The sequence below is a fragment of the Cebidichthys violaceus genome, unplaced genomic scaffold, assembly GCF_023349555.1.
Source record: "Cebidichthys violaceus isolate CVI_PGR_0920_01 unplaced genomic scaffold, fCebVio1.0.p SCAF_77, whole genome shotgun sequence".
Classification (NCBI taxonomy): Eukaryota; Metazoa; Chordata; class Actinopteri; order Perciformes; family Stichaeidae; genus Cebidichthys; species Cebidichthys violaceus.
Window position 1 is genome coordinate 633277 of NW_027176961.1, and position 17098 is coordinate 650374.

At 47.5% G+C, this 17098-nt stretch overlaps 3 protein-coding genes across 3 annotated transcripts; 1 reads left to right on the top strand and 2 right to left on the bottom strand.

Annotated features, from left to right (window-relative positions):
* Positions 1-16: 16 nt before the first annotated feature.
* Positions 17-3361, bottom strand: im:7136021 (uncharacterized). The gene is made up of 4 exons (XM_068737251.1): positions 2393-3361; positions 1956-2147; positions 1671-1881; positions 17-1542 (listed from the first exon to the last, which is right to left on the bottom strand). The coding sequence occupies exons 1-4, from the start codon at positions 3045-3047 to the stop codon at positions 1308-1310; spliced, it is 1293 nt and encodes a 430-aa protein (XP_068593352.1). The 5' UTR covers positions 3048-3361; the 3' UTR covers positions 17-1307.
* Positions 3362-3371: 10 nt separating this feature from the next.
* Positions 3372-8638, top strand: cinp (cyclin dependent kinase 2 interacting protein). Its single transcript, XM_068737253.1, has 5 exons — positions 3372-3623; positions 4916-5084; positions 5358-5505; positions 6964-7093; positions 7182-8638. The coding sequence occupies exons 1-5, from the start codon at positions 3617-3619 to the stop codon at positions 7382-7384; spliced, it is 657 nt and encodes a 218-aa protein (XP_068593354.1). The 5' UTR covers positions 3372-3616; the 3' UTR covers positions 7385-8638.
* On the bottom strand, positions 8459-16975 carry znf839 (zinc finger protein 839). The gene is made up of 11 exons (XM_068737249.1): positions 16415-16975; positions 14894-15079; positions 13023-14084; positions 12134-12259; positions 11527-11640; positions 11349-11441; positions 10971-11117; positions 10765-10869; positions 10457-10544; positions 9910-10024; positions 8459-9814 (listed from the first exon to the last, which is right to left on the bottom strand). Exons 1-11 carry the CDS (start codon positions 16739-16741, stop codon positions 9271-9273), a joined length of 2907 nt encoding a protein of 968 aa, XP_068593350.1. The 5' UTR covers positions 16742-16975; the 3' UTR covers positions 8459-9270.
* Between the last annotated feature and the right edge of the window lie 123 nt (positions 16976-17098).

The window sequence follows — 17098 nt, forward strand, 5'->3', positions numbered from 1 at the left end:
TTCAGTTGGTTTCAGATATAAAGTTTTAATTAGATCTTTATAAAGCATAAAGTCTGAATACTATTGAATTGAGAATTCAATAGTATTAACATAAAGTGCGATGTTTTGGTTTAACTGCAATCAGTCTGGCAGTAGTTAAATAATTAGTGTAGATGACGAGGTGTCGTCAGCATAAAGGACAACTACCTTCATGTTGGTCGGCTGTACAGACAAAAGGCCCTTATCCTATCTTTATAATTGTCTAGAAATATAAAGTTCAGAGGCCTCATGTGTCGGGTTATAACTTTAGGACTAATCTTGATCTATATTTAAGTCCCTCCTCCAATAGCTCAGTTAAGGAGGATTTGTTCGACAGCTTTTCTTTATCTGATGTAAAGACGGTGTACCGTTCTCTTTGAAGTTACATTGCTATGGAAACCTTTGATGCTGGCAGGCACACAGGTGATTAAGAGCTAATGGTGCACACACACTCCTGTCTCTCAGGGTTTTAGAGATTTTCATTCTGATCATCTCTCCCTCACCCTTTCAAAATAAAAGCCCCATGATTAACTATCTTAGCGTGAAGCAGAATGAGGTATTTGTTTAAATAATGCAGCTGCTACTGCTATTTCTAGTATTACTGCTACTACTAAAACTGCTATTACAGCTAATGCTACAACTACTAGTGATACTACAACAAATGCTATTACTGCTACCACCAATACTATTACTACTACTGCAATTACTATTACTAGCAATACAACTAATACCACTACTACTGCTATTACCAATACTACTTCCACTACTGCTATTACTGCTACCACCAATACTATTACTACCAATACAGCTATTATTAATACAACTGCTATTTCAACTACTACTACAACCACTACTACTGCTATTACATTTTTATTAATAATACTAATAGTTTTACTATTGCTACTTTTACTACTATAACTTTGACAGTAACATGGAAGATAAACAATCTTCCAGTTTTTCCTGAATTGTAATTTAGCTTCTTTAGATAAAACGGTTTAACTTATAATTCTGCCAGTTATACATTTAAACTTCGAGGTTTTCATCAGTGTGGTTTCATGTTTTTGGGCTTTAACATTTGGTAACGTTGGGCTGCTTTACCCATAATGCAGCGGTGATGGCAACAATCACAGGTTGTCCAGAAAAGGCACATTTTGTGTCAATAACATTTAAACGTTTAGCAATTTCCCACCAACAAACGTGTTAAATAAATGATTTGGATTTGTAGTCAAACTGCTCAACTGAGAACTGACCACGCCCCCACAGGTGATGTCACAGTCTTCTCTGATTGGTCAGACACAGTGGCAGGAGAGCGGATCTCTGTGTGAGCTAGTAATGACTCGTACTCTGTGATTGGTCAGTTTCTGCAGGTCAGAGATCAGCTGCAGCAGACGAGGACTCGGCTGGTAGACGACCCGGCTCGGGTCCGTCGGGTCTGGTTTGTAGAATGAATCCAGAACCTCCAGAGTGACGAGATGCTGAAGCTGCTGCAGATTCAGGAAGTCACTGTCCGACAGGTGATGATGTCTGAAACACAGAAACACTCAAGTAGACAACCAGCAGGTAGATAAGGAGACCAACAGGTAGATAAGGAGACCAAGCATATAAGCAGCTGTTTTTCTATCAGTTCTGTTGATGCGGTGTCAGTGACTCACCTGATCCGGAGTGTCCTCAGGTGAGGGAACAGCTGTGGGAGGAGTCTAACTAGGTCGGAAGAGGAGCTCCAGGGTTCCAGGTGCAGGTGTTCCAAGTGAGGAGCTCTGTGCGAGACCACCTGCAGGTCTTCAGGCTGCAGGTCCACACTGAGAGTCAGACTGAGGAGGGAGGATGGCAGGAAGTCAGCGTACACCGCCAGAGGATGGCCTCCTATTGGATAAGACAGAGTGAGGTCATGATGACATCACTGTCACAGTACAGCTGCAGTAGATGTCGACACTCACCGTGCACGCTGAGGCTGCGGAGCTGCGGCAGTGATGTCAGCCATGTTTGCAGGTGACAGATGGGACCAGGTACGGAGTACAGGTGGAAGATTGACAGGCTGAGAAGGTGGGACAAAGGCTGCAGAACTTCCTGTGTCACCACGGCATCGTAGTTCAACAACTGGAGGTCAGACAGCTGCAGAGCGCCACCACCTGGTTTAAGATGAGCATAACATTTATGTCAACATTTTATATTATAACATCTTTGGTGTGGACACACCTGTCATCACACCTGTTACTACCCGTGTCATCACACCTGTTGTTACCCGTGTCATCACACCTGTTATTACCTGTACATCCCATTTGCCCCAAAAAGCATCAAGGGGGTCAAGGTTGGAGGAGGCTTGCTGGAGGAGCTAAAGAACCGTGTGATATTGATTGGATTATGTCACATTTACCTGTGAGGTAGGTGGGGCTGAAGAAGTCATGTGACAGTGTTCTGTGGGTAATCATGGTCCAGGACAGGTGTTTCAACTCAGTCAGGTGAGTCAGGACGCCGCTCAGCGTCGGGACTCTCAGACTGCCATCGTGGTGCAGCTGCAGCGAGGTGAGACGAGTCAGCTGACTGAGTGCGGCCAACAGGTGAGAGGCAGTACAGGTGAGCTTCACATTGCACAGTCTGAGCTCCAACAACCGCTGACTCAAGTAAAACAGGAAGTCGACGTTCTTCAGCGGCGCGGAACAGGAAGTGACAGACAGACGCTGCATCCTTTGGAACAGCTTCAGCTCATCGACGCCCACTTCCCTCCATTCGTCCAATCGCAGCGCCCCGAGAGCAGGAAGCCAGGTGGCGAGCTGCTTCAGGTGTTTCCTCTTACCTGAATGCACCGAAATTACATCCACGTGTCTCTGAGCCAGGCTGCGCCAGAAGGGCCGGTTATACCGGGAGAAGTTCCGCAGCGCCACGCTGAACCCGCGCCAAAGGGGGCGGGACTTGTCCAGCAGGTGCCTGAAGTACACACAGGTGCAGCGTAAGTTCAGCTTGTCCTTCCAGGACAGGAAGCCGAACACCTGAAGCCACAGCTCAGCCGGAAGCTGCTGTATTACCAACATCTTTAACGAGGATACGATTATTGTTCGTATTATTATTATTATTATTATTCCAGATATTCAGATGTTCAGAGGAAGGGTGACTCTCGCCTTCTTCTTCTGCTGCTTCCTGCTGCGTCAACTAGACGAGATAGTGTGACAGCAGCAGGAGGTCTCACTCTGTCTGTTATCTTATTGTGAAGAGGTCCCACTCTGTCTGTTATTTTATTGTGAAGAGGTCTCACTCTGTTATCCTATTGTCATGTTTTATGAATAAACTGGTAGATTTGAACACTAACGTTAAATAATACGGTTGTTTCACGGTTTTAAATAAAATGAATAATGAAGAACCACAGAGAACCATTCATAGTGAAGAAGAGGAGGTCGATCAGCAGGAGGCGCTGACTCGCTGCTGAGGAGGAGATCCACCACCGAAGAAGAAGAGAACCCGGAAGTTTAAAGTTGGTCCGTCAACGTGAGCACCGGAGCAGTCCGCCATTAACATTATACAAAATAAAGAAGAAGAGGAAGAAGAGGAGGAAGAGGGAGAAGAGGGAGAAGAGGAGGAAGACGGAGAAGGAGTCGCTGGTCAGATGGAGGGTGAGTGAACACGCTCGTTCTAGATGCTTCTCTCCTGTAAAGTGGACGAGACCATTCCTCAGCAGCAGGGGGCGCTGACACAATACTGAGGTCCAGTTTTCATCTGCCGTCAAAGAATAAACAGGAAGTCAAAGAAACACTTACTTCCGGTTAGACCTAGAGACTACTTGTAGTTTACAGACCTCGTTCGGATTTATTTGTGTTTATAAATATATATGAATGTGTGTGTGTATGTATGTATATATATATATATATATATATATATATGTATATATATGTATATATATATATATATATATATATATGTATATATATATATATATATATATGTATATATATATGTATATATATATGTATATATGTATATATATATATATATATGTATATATGTATATATATATATATATACGTATATATGTATATATATATATATGTACGTATATATATATATATACATATATATATATGTATATATATATATATATGTATATATGTATATATATATATATATGTATATATGTATATATATATATATATACGTATATATGTATATATATATATATATACGTATATATGTATATATATATATATATATATGTATATATATATATATATATATATATATATATATATATATGTATATATGTATATATATATATGTATATATGTATATATGTATATATATATATGTATATATGTATATATATATATGTATATATATATATATGTATATATATATGTATATTTATATATATATATATATATATATATATATATATATATGTATATATATATGTATATTTATATATATATATATATATATATATATATATATATATATATGTATATTTATATATATATGTATATATATATATGTATATTTATGTATATATATATATATTTGTAGAAATATACATGTCTGTGAAACACTTTGCTGCTCTCTTTGATGTGTGTTATGTAAATAAGCTTTATTAGTATTATTAATCACTAAATATGTTTTTAGATTAAACCTTTGTTGAGATGAGACTAACAATCGAGTGTTAAATATTACAATTACACAGAAAATTTTGATTTTCTTCAAAACGTGTTTGTTGTCAGATCAAAGAGCCAATCATCTCTTTTATCTGGAGACGGCCAGGCGTTTCCCATCATGCATTGGCTCACCTGGCTCTGGTGAGGTCATCGGTGACCACGTGTTGACGACGTCGGAGCAAGTCGAGATTAAGTCGTACACAAATCTAACTGGTGTGCATTGTGTCATACGTGGGTCATACGTGTTGTTGTCTCGTCAGGTGACATCACAGCGACCCAGGCCAACAGGAAGTGCTCTGCTGTCACAGGAAGTACCCGAAAAATCAAAGATAACGCAGCCGACTGGCACAACCTGATGGTGAGGTGGGAAAAACTCAACGAGGAAGGATTCAATGTAGCAGGAAGGCTGGTGGACATCAGACTGACCCGGTGAGGTTAAAGGAGCAGTGTGAGGTTCAGTGGGAGCGTTCCTCATCTCTAGAGACGGTGTTAAGTTTGTACGCTCTGGGCTGCTGTAGAATGATCTAATTAATCCCCCCTAAATGTTACACTGTACCTTTAATTAGTGTATTTAAATTAAGTTACTTCAATGAGTTTAATTAAGTTAGTTTGACTACATTACTTTGATTTAGTTTAATGTGGATTTAGTAGTTTTGATTTAGTTAGTTAAAAGATTTTTTTCATCAATTTACTCTCCTTCAGTTCTCAAAGCGATCAGCTGCTGGTAGTGGACGAGTCTTCATCACCTTCATCGCCTTCATCACCTTCATCAGCTCCGTCGCAGCAGACAGGTGGAGCTGCAGAGCTCCAGGACGAATGCTGCAAGCTGCAGATAGTCATTGACAAAATGGTGACGCTTCATTTAAGTTAATTTAAGTAGTCGTGTTAGTGCAACAACGTGTAGTCGCGTTAGTGAGATGACGTGAAGTCGCGATAGATAGTGAGACGACGTGTACACGTCGTAACGACGTGTAGTCGTGTTAATGTAGCGACGTGTAGTCGCGACAGTGCGACGACGTGTAGTCGCGACAGTGCGACGACGTGTAGTCGCGACAGTGAGACGACGTGTAGTCGCGACAGTGCGACGACGTGTAGTCGCGACAGTGCGACGACGTGTAGTCGCGACAGTGAGACGACGTGTAGTCGCGACAGTGCGACGACGTGTAGTCGCGACAGTGAGACGACGTGTAGTCGCGACAGTGAGACGACGTGTAGTCGCGACAGTGAGACGACGTGTAGTCGCGACAGTGAGACGACGTGTAGTCGCGACAGTGAGACGACGTGTAGTCGCGACAGTGAGACGACGTGTAGTCGCGACAGTGAGACGACGTGTAGTCGCGACAGTGAGACGACGTGTAGTCGCGACAGTGCGACGACGTGTAGTCGCGACAGTGAGACGACGTGTAGTCGCGACAGTGAGACGACGTGTAGTCGCGACAGTGAGACGACGTGTAGTCGCGACAGTGAGACGACGTGTAGTCGCGACAGTGAGACGACGTGTAGTCGCATTAGTGAGACGACGTGTAGTCGCGACAGTGAGACGACGTGTAGTCGCGACAGTGAGACGACGTGTAGTCGCATTAGTGAGACGACGTGTAGTCGCGACAGTGAGACGACGTGTAGTCGCGACAGTGAGACGACGTGTAGTCGCGACAGTGAGACGACGTGTAGTCGCATTAGTGAGACGACGTGTAGTCGCGACAGTGAGACGACGTGTAGTCGCGACAGTGAGACGACGTGTAGTCGCGACAGTGAGACGACGTGTAGTCGCGACAGTGCGACGACGTGTAGTCGCGACAGTGAGACGACGTGTAGTCGCATTAGTGAGACGACGTGTAGTCGCGACAGTGCGACGACGTGTAGTCGCGACAGTGAGACGACGTGTAGTCGCGACAGTGAGACGACGTGTAGTCGCATTAGTGAGACGACGTGTAGTCGCGACAGTGAGACGACGTGTAGTCGCATTAGTGAGACGACGTGTAGTCGCGACAGTGAGACGACGTGTAGTCGCGACAGTGAGACGACGTGTAGTCGCGACAGTGCGACGACGTGTAGTCGCGACAGTGAGACGACGTGTAGTCGCATTAGTGAGACGACGTGTAGTCGCGACAGTGAGACGACGTGTAGTCGCGACAGTGAGACGACGTGTAGTCGCGACAGTGAGACGACGTGTAGTCGCGACAGTGAGACGACGTGTAGTCGCATTAGTGAGACGACGTGTAGTCGCGACAGTGAGACGACGTGTAGTCGCATTAGTGAGACAACGTGTAGTCGCATTACAAATCAGTGTTTGTCTTCTTCCTGTCAGGTTGTTGTGGTGAAGAAGATGGAGCGTCTTACGGCATCACAACAAGGCTTTCAGGATCTGGAGGAGTTTCAGTTTGGACTTGAAGGAAGAAAGTGTCCTCTGTTTCACAGCTGGAACGCCAAACACTTCAGTGAGTTTACTTGTTCACTGAACTCACCTGTCTGATGTCTCTTCTTCATGTTTCAGACGTTGTCTGATGTCTCTTCTTCATGTTTCAGACGAGTCGTCTTGTGTCCTGTTGGACTCCTTCAGTCAGGAGCTGAAGTTGAAGCAGACAATCCTGCAGGAACTAGCCCATACTGCGACCTCTGACCTCTGCATGGTCTATCTTTCCTGCTGGCTGCATCAGCCCTTCATCACCCCCCAGACCAGACTCACCCTGGAGGCTCTGCTTTTGGAGACCGGACACCACCCCCTTTGATGTATTTAGTCCTCCAGATTCATGTGATCATGTCGGGGTCTTTTCTGGGAGACCAGGTGTTGGCAGCAGTGGGGAACTTTACCTAGCGGTCAGATTCATTCATCTGGTTTATTGAACAGGTGTAGATGGAGACGATCTACTTCCTGGACACACGTGAGCAGACGGTCTCTGTTTTTTAAGCCTGAAATTCAATGTGTACGTTACATATGTATCACTCACTGACATTAAATAATGTGTTTAAATTGTAACTGACTTCATGTATAAACATCAACAATAGTTGTTTGTTTCTGGAGCAGCAGACAAAATACTGCAGTTTTCCTTCTGCTGACGTTGCACCAAACCTCTGGCAATCCCTGGAGGACCATGGCCTTAGACTCTCATCCCCACCGCTTCCCACTCGGCTCTAAACTGCCCCAGTGCTGCTTAAGGTCACATTCTGAGGTAGCCAATAGAACCACATCATCTGCAAAAAGCAGGGATGCGATAGTGGACACTCTCCTGGCAACAATGTCCAGAGCCAGTGTCTCACGGCGAATCTCATCCACACCTGGCAAGTTGCCACCAATCAGCTTTTTGACTTCACTAGTGACCTCTGCCAGGGATTTGGATGGGTCTTTTTCAGAGACTACCAACTCTGCCTCCTCCACAGAGGACGTGCTGGTCGGGTTCAAGAGTTCCTCAAAGTGTACTTACCACATCTCAACTGTATCCCACTTGGATTCCGTGACCCCAGCGTTCCCCTGGATCCAAGACAAGTTGTTCTGGAGGTGGGAGTTGAAGACCTTGCTCACAGGGGCCTCAGCCAGACATTACCAGTTCACCCTCGCCACATGTTTGGGTTTACCAGGTCTGTCCAGCAGCCTTCCCACCATCTGATCCAACTCACCACCAGAACCACGTCCCTAGAGGTAGTCTGTGAGGACAGCTCGGCACGCCCAGGTCCCCCCACAGTATAAGTTCCCACAAAACCAAACGTAAACCCAACCTGCCGATATGAGATCCGAACACATCAGAGGACACGGAGTCCTGATGACTTTCATTAAACTTCCATCACGTGAAATCACAAAGCAGAGCTCAGAGTTCATCACATCAGTTTATTGGAGGAACATGAAATGTGTTTAACGATCAACATGACAAATCAGTTTAATCTCCACTCCCGGTCCGTCCTCATGTCGACTCCAAACAAGTACAAACGTCCAGTTCACATTTGGAAAATGTATGTTTTATAAAAAGTAATAAAATAGTGCAACTTTTTTTAAACTTTGTTTTTCATATCCTACATATAAACAGACAACTAATCAGTTTCTACTTTGAAATGAACATGTCTATTTACTGAAACACGGGTGGGGGGTGGGGGGGGGGCTAGTTTACAAATTTACAATCACTTCAGATTCGACTCCTCCTGAGTGAACGAACCAGTCGACTGAGGAGCCGAGACGATGAACACGTCTGCTCGTTACTCGATTCTCTCATCTCTCCATTAAATAACGCTGCTCATATTCAGATGTTGAATCTGTAAATATTAGATATGACCACAAAATAAAACTTGTTTCTCAAACGCAGAGTTCGGTCTGAAGAAGGAACGAGACGTCGGCGTTTGACTGGAACGAGTCAGGTGTGAGACTAGAGGAACAGTTTGTCCCGTTAAACTGAAACATATTCAACAGGGCGGAGTCACAGAAACCCCCGAAACCCTAAACCAGCAGTCTGTGGTCTGTTAGTGCCCCCTTCAGGCTGCTGAGTTCATTACACCCACAGTTATAATAATAAGTTTGTACTTTGTACACCTTTTATAAATACCACCTAAAATATCCAGTCACTCCCTGTCATCCTGATGTGGTTCAGGTCAGATTCTGGTCTTGCTCAGTTGAGATTCTGTTCAGGGTTCACTGAGGAGCTTTGGCTCCGTCTGAAGCCTCGATGCCCAGCAGGGCCTGGACCGCCTCCAATGGGACCCCCTCTGGTGTCTGGATGTGCATGGTGGTTCCGTCCGGCCCGTTGACAATCACAATCCGGTCTACACCGGGCTCTGCCATCTGGACCGTCAGGCCCTCGGTCTGGATGTAGATCTCTTGACCCTCCTGGAGCTCTTTGGACTCACAGGGGTCCGCTGAGCCAGCCTCGGACAGGGTGGAATCCCTCTGCTGGAGCTGAGAGGAAGCCATGGTCTGGATTGAGCTGGACTCGGGTGTCTGGGTGGAGCCGGACTCAGGTTTCTTTGAGTCTGTGTTGGTCTCGGGACTTGAACCCAGAGCTTTCTCGAGCTCGTTCATTTGGGCTGTGATGTCGCTGCTGCTCAACACCTGGTCCTGGTTTGTCTGCAAAGACTTCACCTGGACGTCAGTCTGCAGAGGCCCCACCCCCTGGTCCTCACCTGGGGTCATGGCAGGGGGCGGAGCCTGGGTGGAGGGCGTCTTAGCAGAGATGGAGCTGAGGGACCAGAGAAACACATCCAGATCAGACCAGCCATGTAAACCTGGTCTAGCTATGACTTGTTCTACACACAGACAACAGGGTCACCTCACCTGGAGGCAGGGTCGGCACTGGTGGTCAGCAGTTTGGATCCAGCTGAAATCACCAGAGGAGAGACAGAGACCGAGCAGGGCTTCAAAGAGGAGGGCCCAGAGGCCACAGGGGTCACTGTAGTCCCACCGTGAAGGAAAAGTGAAAAGAAAGAATCAGGATGTGAGTCCCGTTCAAACAGTAGATCCACAGTTAATCGACCGACATAGTAGGGTGTGGTAAAGGTGCAGTAGAGTGCGGTAGTGTGCGGTAGTGTGCGGTAGAGTGCGGTAGAGTGCGGTAGGGTGCGGTAGAGTGCGGTAGAGTGCGGTAGAGTGCGGTAGTGTGCGGTAGGGTGCGGTAGGGTGCGGTAGGGTGCGGTAGGGTGCGGTAGGGTGCGGTAGGGTGCGGTAGAGTGCGGTAGAGTGCGGTAGTGTGCGGTAGGGTGCGGTAGGGTGCGGTAGGGTGCGGTAGGGTGCGGTAGGGTGCGGTAGGGTGCGGTAGTGTGCGGTAGAGTGCGGTAGTGTGCGGTAGTGTGCGGTAGGGTGCGGTAGGGTGTGGTAGTTGTACCTGTTCTGTGCGTCTCTATGCCATTCTGGTGAATTGGAACGCTGTTCTCCATCTTGAATCTCTTTGAAGGCGGCAACATCTTGGAATTCTGGGAAACACAGTTTCTGACTGAATCAGACTGAACCTGGATCAGGGGTTTAGCTGCCACAGAGTCCTGGTTTCTATCAGAGTACAACAGGTAACAGATCTAGGTCTCTGAAATCAGGCTCTGATGTTTACATGTGCAACACAGGAACAAGATTCTCCAAAGACACCAGACCAACGTGGATCCTGCTCCCAGAATCCAACTGTGCTGATGGTGCGTTTACCTCCATGTATCGGACGTTCTTACTGGTCAGACTGGAGCTGGGAGACGCTCCAGGAACCACCTTCATCCTGTTCACCTCGTCCAGGATTCCCAGAGACCTGGCAACCTGAAACACAGTACAGTACAGTACACACCCGGCCATCTGTATACTGCTACATAAAACCCACAGACCTCCAGAGGAACGTTAAACACAGTAGAACTTCTTACCTCGATGTTCCTGACCTCCAGCGGTATAACTCCGCCCTGCGGGCTGATGATGTAATCCTGAGCCGCCTGTCTCACCTGCGCCTGCAGGGACTCAAACTCACGGTAAATGTCTGGAAACCGAGTCCGAACCGGACCGCTGCCCTCCACCTGAAAACGACCAGAGGACACGAAATACAAATAAAATAAAAATGTCTTCTTGCCAGTAATACCCGAGAAGGACTAGACCTGAAAGAAGACCTGGACCGTACCTCCACTCTATAAACGATGTATGTATGTGTGTGTGTGTGTGTGTGTGTGTGTGTGTGTGTGTGTGTGTGTGTGTGTGTGTGTGTGTGTGTGTGTGTGTATATATATATGTGTGTACAATTGTGTGTGTACCTTTGCCAGAAGCACCTCCCACAGACTCAACACTTTGGTCAAACGAGGAAGAACAATGTCCATCAGCTCCTCATCCTCACACTGCTCCACCAGCTGTGAACACAACAACACATCTGACGGTCTTCATTGTGGTCGTTATATCATAAAGTCCACATCTCCACTTCCTTCCTCCTCTTACCTCCTGCAGTCTGTCTCGCCTCCTCTCCACCTGCTGCTCGGCGGTAACCATGGCGACGGCGAGCTTTGGAGGTCGACCGCGACGGCCCCGCCTACTGACGAGGCCCAGCGTCACCTGAGAGGATCGACCAATGAGAGGAACCGCTTATTTGCCCAAGTTCAAACGCGCCTGTTCATAACGGGCTGTCGTCAGACTGTCGTACAGGTGTGACACAGTCGTACAGGTGTGACACAGTCGTACTGGTGTGACAGTCGTACAGGTGTGACAGTCGTACAGGTGTGACACAGTCGTACTGGTGTGACAGTCGTACAGGTGTGAAACAGTCGTACAGATGTGACACAGTTGTACAGGTGTGACAGTCGTACAGGTGTGACAGTCGTACAGGTGTGACAGTCATACAGGTGTGACACAGTCGTACTGGTGTGACACAGTCGTACTGGTGTGACACAGTCGTACAGGTGTGACACAGTCGTACTGGTGTGACACAGTCGTACAGGTGTGACACAGTCGTACTGGTGTGACACAGCGTCAGACTGTCGTACTGGATCTTCAATGGTTAAATTCAAAGTGTTTGTTCAAATAAAAATGGATTCAGAAGTGAGCTCACTTTAGGAAGCGGTCCCAGTGATCGTCCTCGTCCTCGTCCCCTGCCTCTCCCTCGTCCTCGGGGCCTGCCGGGACCCCGGGGATTGAGGCCCCGGGGTCCTACCGCTGGTGCTGGACCCTCCTCCACCTCAAGACAGATAGAAAATAAACTAGTTAGTGGATTACATTAGTCATTTAGCAGACGCTTTTATCCAAAGAGACTTACAATAAGTGCATCAACATTGGTAATCAAAAGAACTACTAGTCACCAGAAGTCATAAGTACATTTCCTTTTCCAAACAAGCATCTAAGAGCATGAAGCAGAGCATAACTCAGAGCCAAAGTACAGAAACAAGAAAAACAGTTAGTGCTATAAGTAATACCAATACAATAAGTGCAACAAGCTAGTATGAATACAATAAGTGCTAAGTGGAAGGCTCAGGGTAGCACTTCCTGAAGAGGTGGTCTTCAGCCTGATGAAAGATGGGCAGCGACTCCGCTGTCCTGACGTCAGTGGGAAGTTCATTCCACCACTGTGGGGCCAGGACAGAAAACAGACGTGACCGGGTCCATCGGCCGCCAGGACCTCTGAGCGACGGGGCGACCGATCGCCCCGAGGCAGCAGAGAGAAGTGATCGGGCGGGGGAGTAAGGCTTGACCATGGTCTGGAGATATGAAGGAGCTGTTCCTTTCACTGCCCTGTATTCTAGCACCAGAGTCTTAAACTGGATGAGCTCTTACAGGGAGCCAGTGTAGAGAACGGAGAAAGGAAGTTGTGTGGGAGAACTTGGAGCGATAGGGATTAGGGATTACTAGTCAGACAGACTGAGTTACCTACTCAGTTAACCACATAGTAATAAACTAGTTAATAATAAGTCAATAACAGTTCTGAGCTCTGATTGGTCTCTTACTCTGTTTGATGCTGTGTCAACAGGTTTGTCCTCCTTCGTCGTCGTCGTCGTCGTCGTCGTCGTCGTCGTCGTCGTCTCCTCCTCCTCCTCCTCCTCCTCTCTGACACCTCCCGTTTTCGCCTCCTGTGATTGGCCGTCATCTCTGAGCGGGTGTGGTGTGTTGTCGGGCAGATCGGCGGGCTCCCCGTGAGTCGGGTTCAGTTTGTAGTGCCGGTTCAGGCCTCCGAGACCAATGTAGGCCTTGTCGCAGGTCTGGCAGCGGTGGGACCGGGACTTGTGGCTGTAGGTGAGAGAGACGCCGGGGGCGGGGCCATCTTTCCTGCCGCCGCCATCCTCCTCCTCCACGCTCATGTCGGAGTAGTCGTCGGAGTCGGACTGGTGGCTGTCCGCCAGGTCTTCTGTCTTTATGAACTTGTAGTCTTTGGCTTTGTACTTCGGTGGTCTGGAGACTCGACCAGATCTGGTCTGGACCTTCGGCGCCCTCTTCTCTCTCTTCTTCGCCTTCTTCTCTTTCTCTCTGTCTCTGTTCTTCGTCGCAGGGGGCGGGGCCGCAGGGGGCGGGGCCACATCGGCGGGTCGGTTAGCAGCAGGTGTGGCGGTCTCTGCCGGGGCCGCTGCGACGACCGCAGGTGGTTTACCCGGACTCTTACTGGCGACCGTCATCGTACCGTTAGCGGGGGTTCTAGGCGGGGTCTTGGCGATGGAGGTCTGGACTCTGATGGGGGACATTGCGGGTTTCTGACTCGGGCTGGAAGCGGAGCACGCTGATGTTGTCTGGCCTGCGGTCTTGTGGACCAATGGGAGCAGAGACCCGACGACGGGGGCGGGGCTCTGCAGCAGCAGCTGGATGGGGGGGTCCCCGGGGTTCTGCTGCAGGAAGAACTGCTGACCCGGCTGACCACCCACAGGCTGGATGTGGATGATCTGAGCGCTGCTCACGCCGCCGTTGGCCGAAAGCTTCACCTGCGGACTGTTGACCGCTGCGCTCTGCTGCTGGAGGGCCGAGACGGACCTCACTTCCTTTTTGGGGGGAACCTGGATCTGGATCCTGACGGGCTCCGACTGAAAGGACAGAAAACCAAAAGCCAGATGATGACTCTAAAGGGATCGAACCTGTGACACACAGATCAACAGCTGCTACATAAAGATCTAGTCTCTGTGACTGAGACAGAGGTCCATCAGTCTCTAGACCAGGTCCACGCTAATCTGAATCAATCCTTAAACTGTTGTCACACTGGTTTCATGAGTCCTGGATGAGGTCAACGGTCCTACAGAACCCCTTAAAAAGGACTCATGTGAAATACCAGACACTTACACCTGTTCAACATCTGTAAAGCTGTCTTATAATAATAATCATAATAATTATAATAATGATGATAATAATAATAATAATTATAATAATTATGATGATAATAATAATCATAATAAATATAATAGTAATGATAATAATAAATATAATAATGATAATAATAATAATAATAATAATCATTATAATAATAATGATTATTATTAGAATAATTATCATAATAATAATCATAATAAATATAATAATAATAATCATAATAATAATGATAATAATAATGATAATAATTATAATAATTATAATAATCATAATAATTATAATTATTATAATCATAATAATTATAATTATTATAATAATCATAATAATTATAATCATCATCATAATAATTATAATAATGATAATAATAATAATGACGCTCGGTGGCTCTTCCTGTTTATTCTCTCCTGATCTTAGATTAATCCTCGACCTCTTGTGGGGTCCAGACCCTCAGGTTGGGGACCCACAAACAGAACCAGGACACGGTGAATCCACTACAGTCCGGATGAACCGAACTGATCTTCTGAATCACCTTCTTCTGGACCACCTGCACCGAGCTTCCGGTCTGCATGGCGACCTGCTGGGCAACACTCTTGAGCTGCTGGGAAGCGTTGTTCTGGCCGGTGGACTTTAAGTTCTGCTGGTTCACACCGTGCTGGGGGACCTGGACCTTCTGCTGGGGGACCTGGACGTGGACCTGCTGCTGAGACTTGGTGACCTGTGTGGTGGAAAAAAAAACTATTTAATACTCCAGAGTGAGTCCTGGAAGAGTGACACGAGGAACATGGAGAGAAGAAGTCTGTCTTTGTTTGTCTGTCTGCAGCACGAGGTGAGAGTCTCTGAGCACAGGGGGGGCAGGACCAGGTCACACTGCAACATCTGGTCTACAGGTTCTGACACCTCCACCCCTTCCTCTCATCTCAGCTGAGCCTCGTCACACTCTCTGCTTCACTGCCCCCCCCATTCACCAACCTCCTCTCATGAAGCATCGCAGAACACCCCACGTTACCAGAACACCCCACGCGGTCCCGTTACCAGAACACCCCACGTTACCAGAACACCCCACGTTAACAGAACACCCCACGTTACCAGAAATACCCCACGTTACCAGAACACCCCACGTTACCAGAACACCCCACGTTAACAGAACACCCCACGTTACCAGAACACCCCACGCGGTCCCGTTACCAGAACACCCCACGTTAACAGAACACCCCACGTTAACAGAACACCCCACGTTACCAGAACACCCCACGCGGTCCCGTTACCAGAACACCCCACGTTACCAGAACACCCCACGTTAACAGAACACCCCACGTTACCAGAAATACCCCACGTTACCAGAACACCCCACGTTAACAGAACACCCCACGTTAACAGAACACCCCACGTTACCAGAACACCCCACGTTAACAGAACACCCCACGTTACCAGAACACCCCACGTTAACAGAACACCCCACGTTAACAGAACACCCCACGTTACCAGAACACCCCACGTTAACAGAACACCCCACGTTAACAGAACACCCCACGCGGTCCCGTTACCAGAACACCCCACGCGGTCCCGTTACATTCAGCTCTGTGCACCGTCACATGAGCTACGTCACAGCAAGGAGGACCGCAGCCTGGACACAGACTGCTGAAGCCCCTTCCATCAGGACCAAGACCTCCATCAGGACCAAGACCTCAGGCCACATGAACAGTTTCTTCAGTCTTCAGCTGGACTCGTCAACAAAGACCAGGACCCCCCCCCCCCCCCCTTCATATTTGAACACACTCAACACTCACTTTGAACCTGTTATCTGTCATCTGTGCACTATAATCTATATTCTATGTTCTATATTCTATAATCTATATGCTATGTTCTATATTCTATATTCTACATGTTAATATGTTTCTATCTGCTGCTCTGTGTTGTATGTGCTACATACTCTGGTTATAAACGGTTCTGGTTCTGGTTCTTACTAGGGGACATTGTCCATCACACTCCCCTCATTGATCAATCACAGGTATATAACGTTATATTCAGAAATACATGCGGTCCATCACACCTGGTTGATGACCTGCTGCAGCTGGCTCGGGTCCAGCAGGGCCGTGTTGTTGTGGACCGGGATGGTTTTGACCAGCTGGCTCTGCTGGAGCAACTGTGCGGCCTCGGAGTCTGAGACCTGGACGACCTGGTGCTGTTTGGTGAGCTGGTCCAGCAGAGCCCGCTGCTCCTCTGCGGACAGCCCGGAGCCCTCCAGCAGGCTGCCGTCCGGCTGCACGTAGATGATGGTGGTGGTGTCGAGGCTGGTGAAGTCCGGGCCCACCAGGATGCTCTGTTCTTCGGTGCAGCTCTGCAACAACGACCCGCTGTCATCCTCGTTGTCCGCCATTTTGGCTGGCGAGGCTAACTACTTCTGTTAGCTTAGCTCAGTCTCTGCTCCCAGTCAGGTGGTGGATCGATACCACCGATAAATACGAGTCGTTGTAAAACGTGTGTGCGTGCCGTTGAATGAGAAGGACAACATGGACGTTAGCGGTGAAACGAGCAGCAGCTAACGGCTAGCTAACGCTTCGCTAACGGTTACTTGTGGACTAGCTTACTTTAGTCAGTCAGCAGCACGCGGGAGCGCGGAACTCCCGGACTGGAATACATCACCGGACCGGACTCTCTGAGTTTCAACGTTAAACTCTTCAGAATCAGAATCAGCTTTATGTTTTTATTCATGTTAAACTGTTTTTATTAACGT

Coding starts and splice junctions, on each gene's coding strand:
- im:7136021 (XM_068737251.1), bottom strand. CDS start 3,047: ATGTTGGTAATACAGCAGCTTCCGGCTGAGCTGTGGCTTCAGGTGTTC. Junction 2,148..2,392: donor CAGCCCCACCTACCTCACAG/GTAAATGTGACA, acceptor ATCTTAAACCAG/GTGGTGGCGCTCTGCAGCTG. Junction 1,543..1,670: donor CTGAGGACACTCCGGATCAG/GTGAGTCACTGA, acceptor TCTGTGTTTCAG/ACATCATCACCTGTCGGACA.
- cinp (XM_068737253.1), top strand. Junction 5,506..6,963: donor AGATAGTCATTGACAAAATG/GTGACGCTTCAT, acceptor TCTTCCTGTCAG/GTTGTTGTGGTGAAGAAGAT. Junction 7,094..7,181: donor CTGGAACGCCAAACACTTCA/GTGAGTTTACTT, acceptor TTCATGTTTCAG/ACGAGTCGTCTTGTGTCCTG.
- znf839 (XM_068737249.1), bottom strand. CDS start 16,741: ATGGCGGACAACGAGGATGACAGCGGGTCGTTGTTGCAGAGCTGCACC. Junction 11,118..11,348: donor GGGAGGTGCTTCTGGCAAAG/GTACACACACAA, acceptor GGTCGTTTTCAG/GTGGAGGGCAGCGGTCCGGT. Junction 10,870..10,970: donor TGGAGGTCAGGAACATCGAG/GTAAGAAGTTCT, acceptor ACTGTGTTTCAG/GTTGCCAGGTCTCTGGGAAT.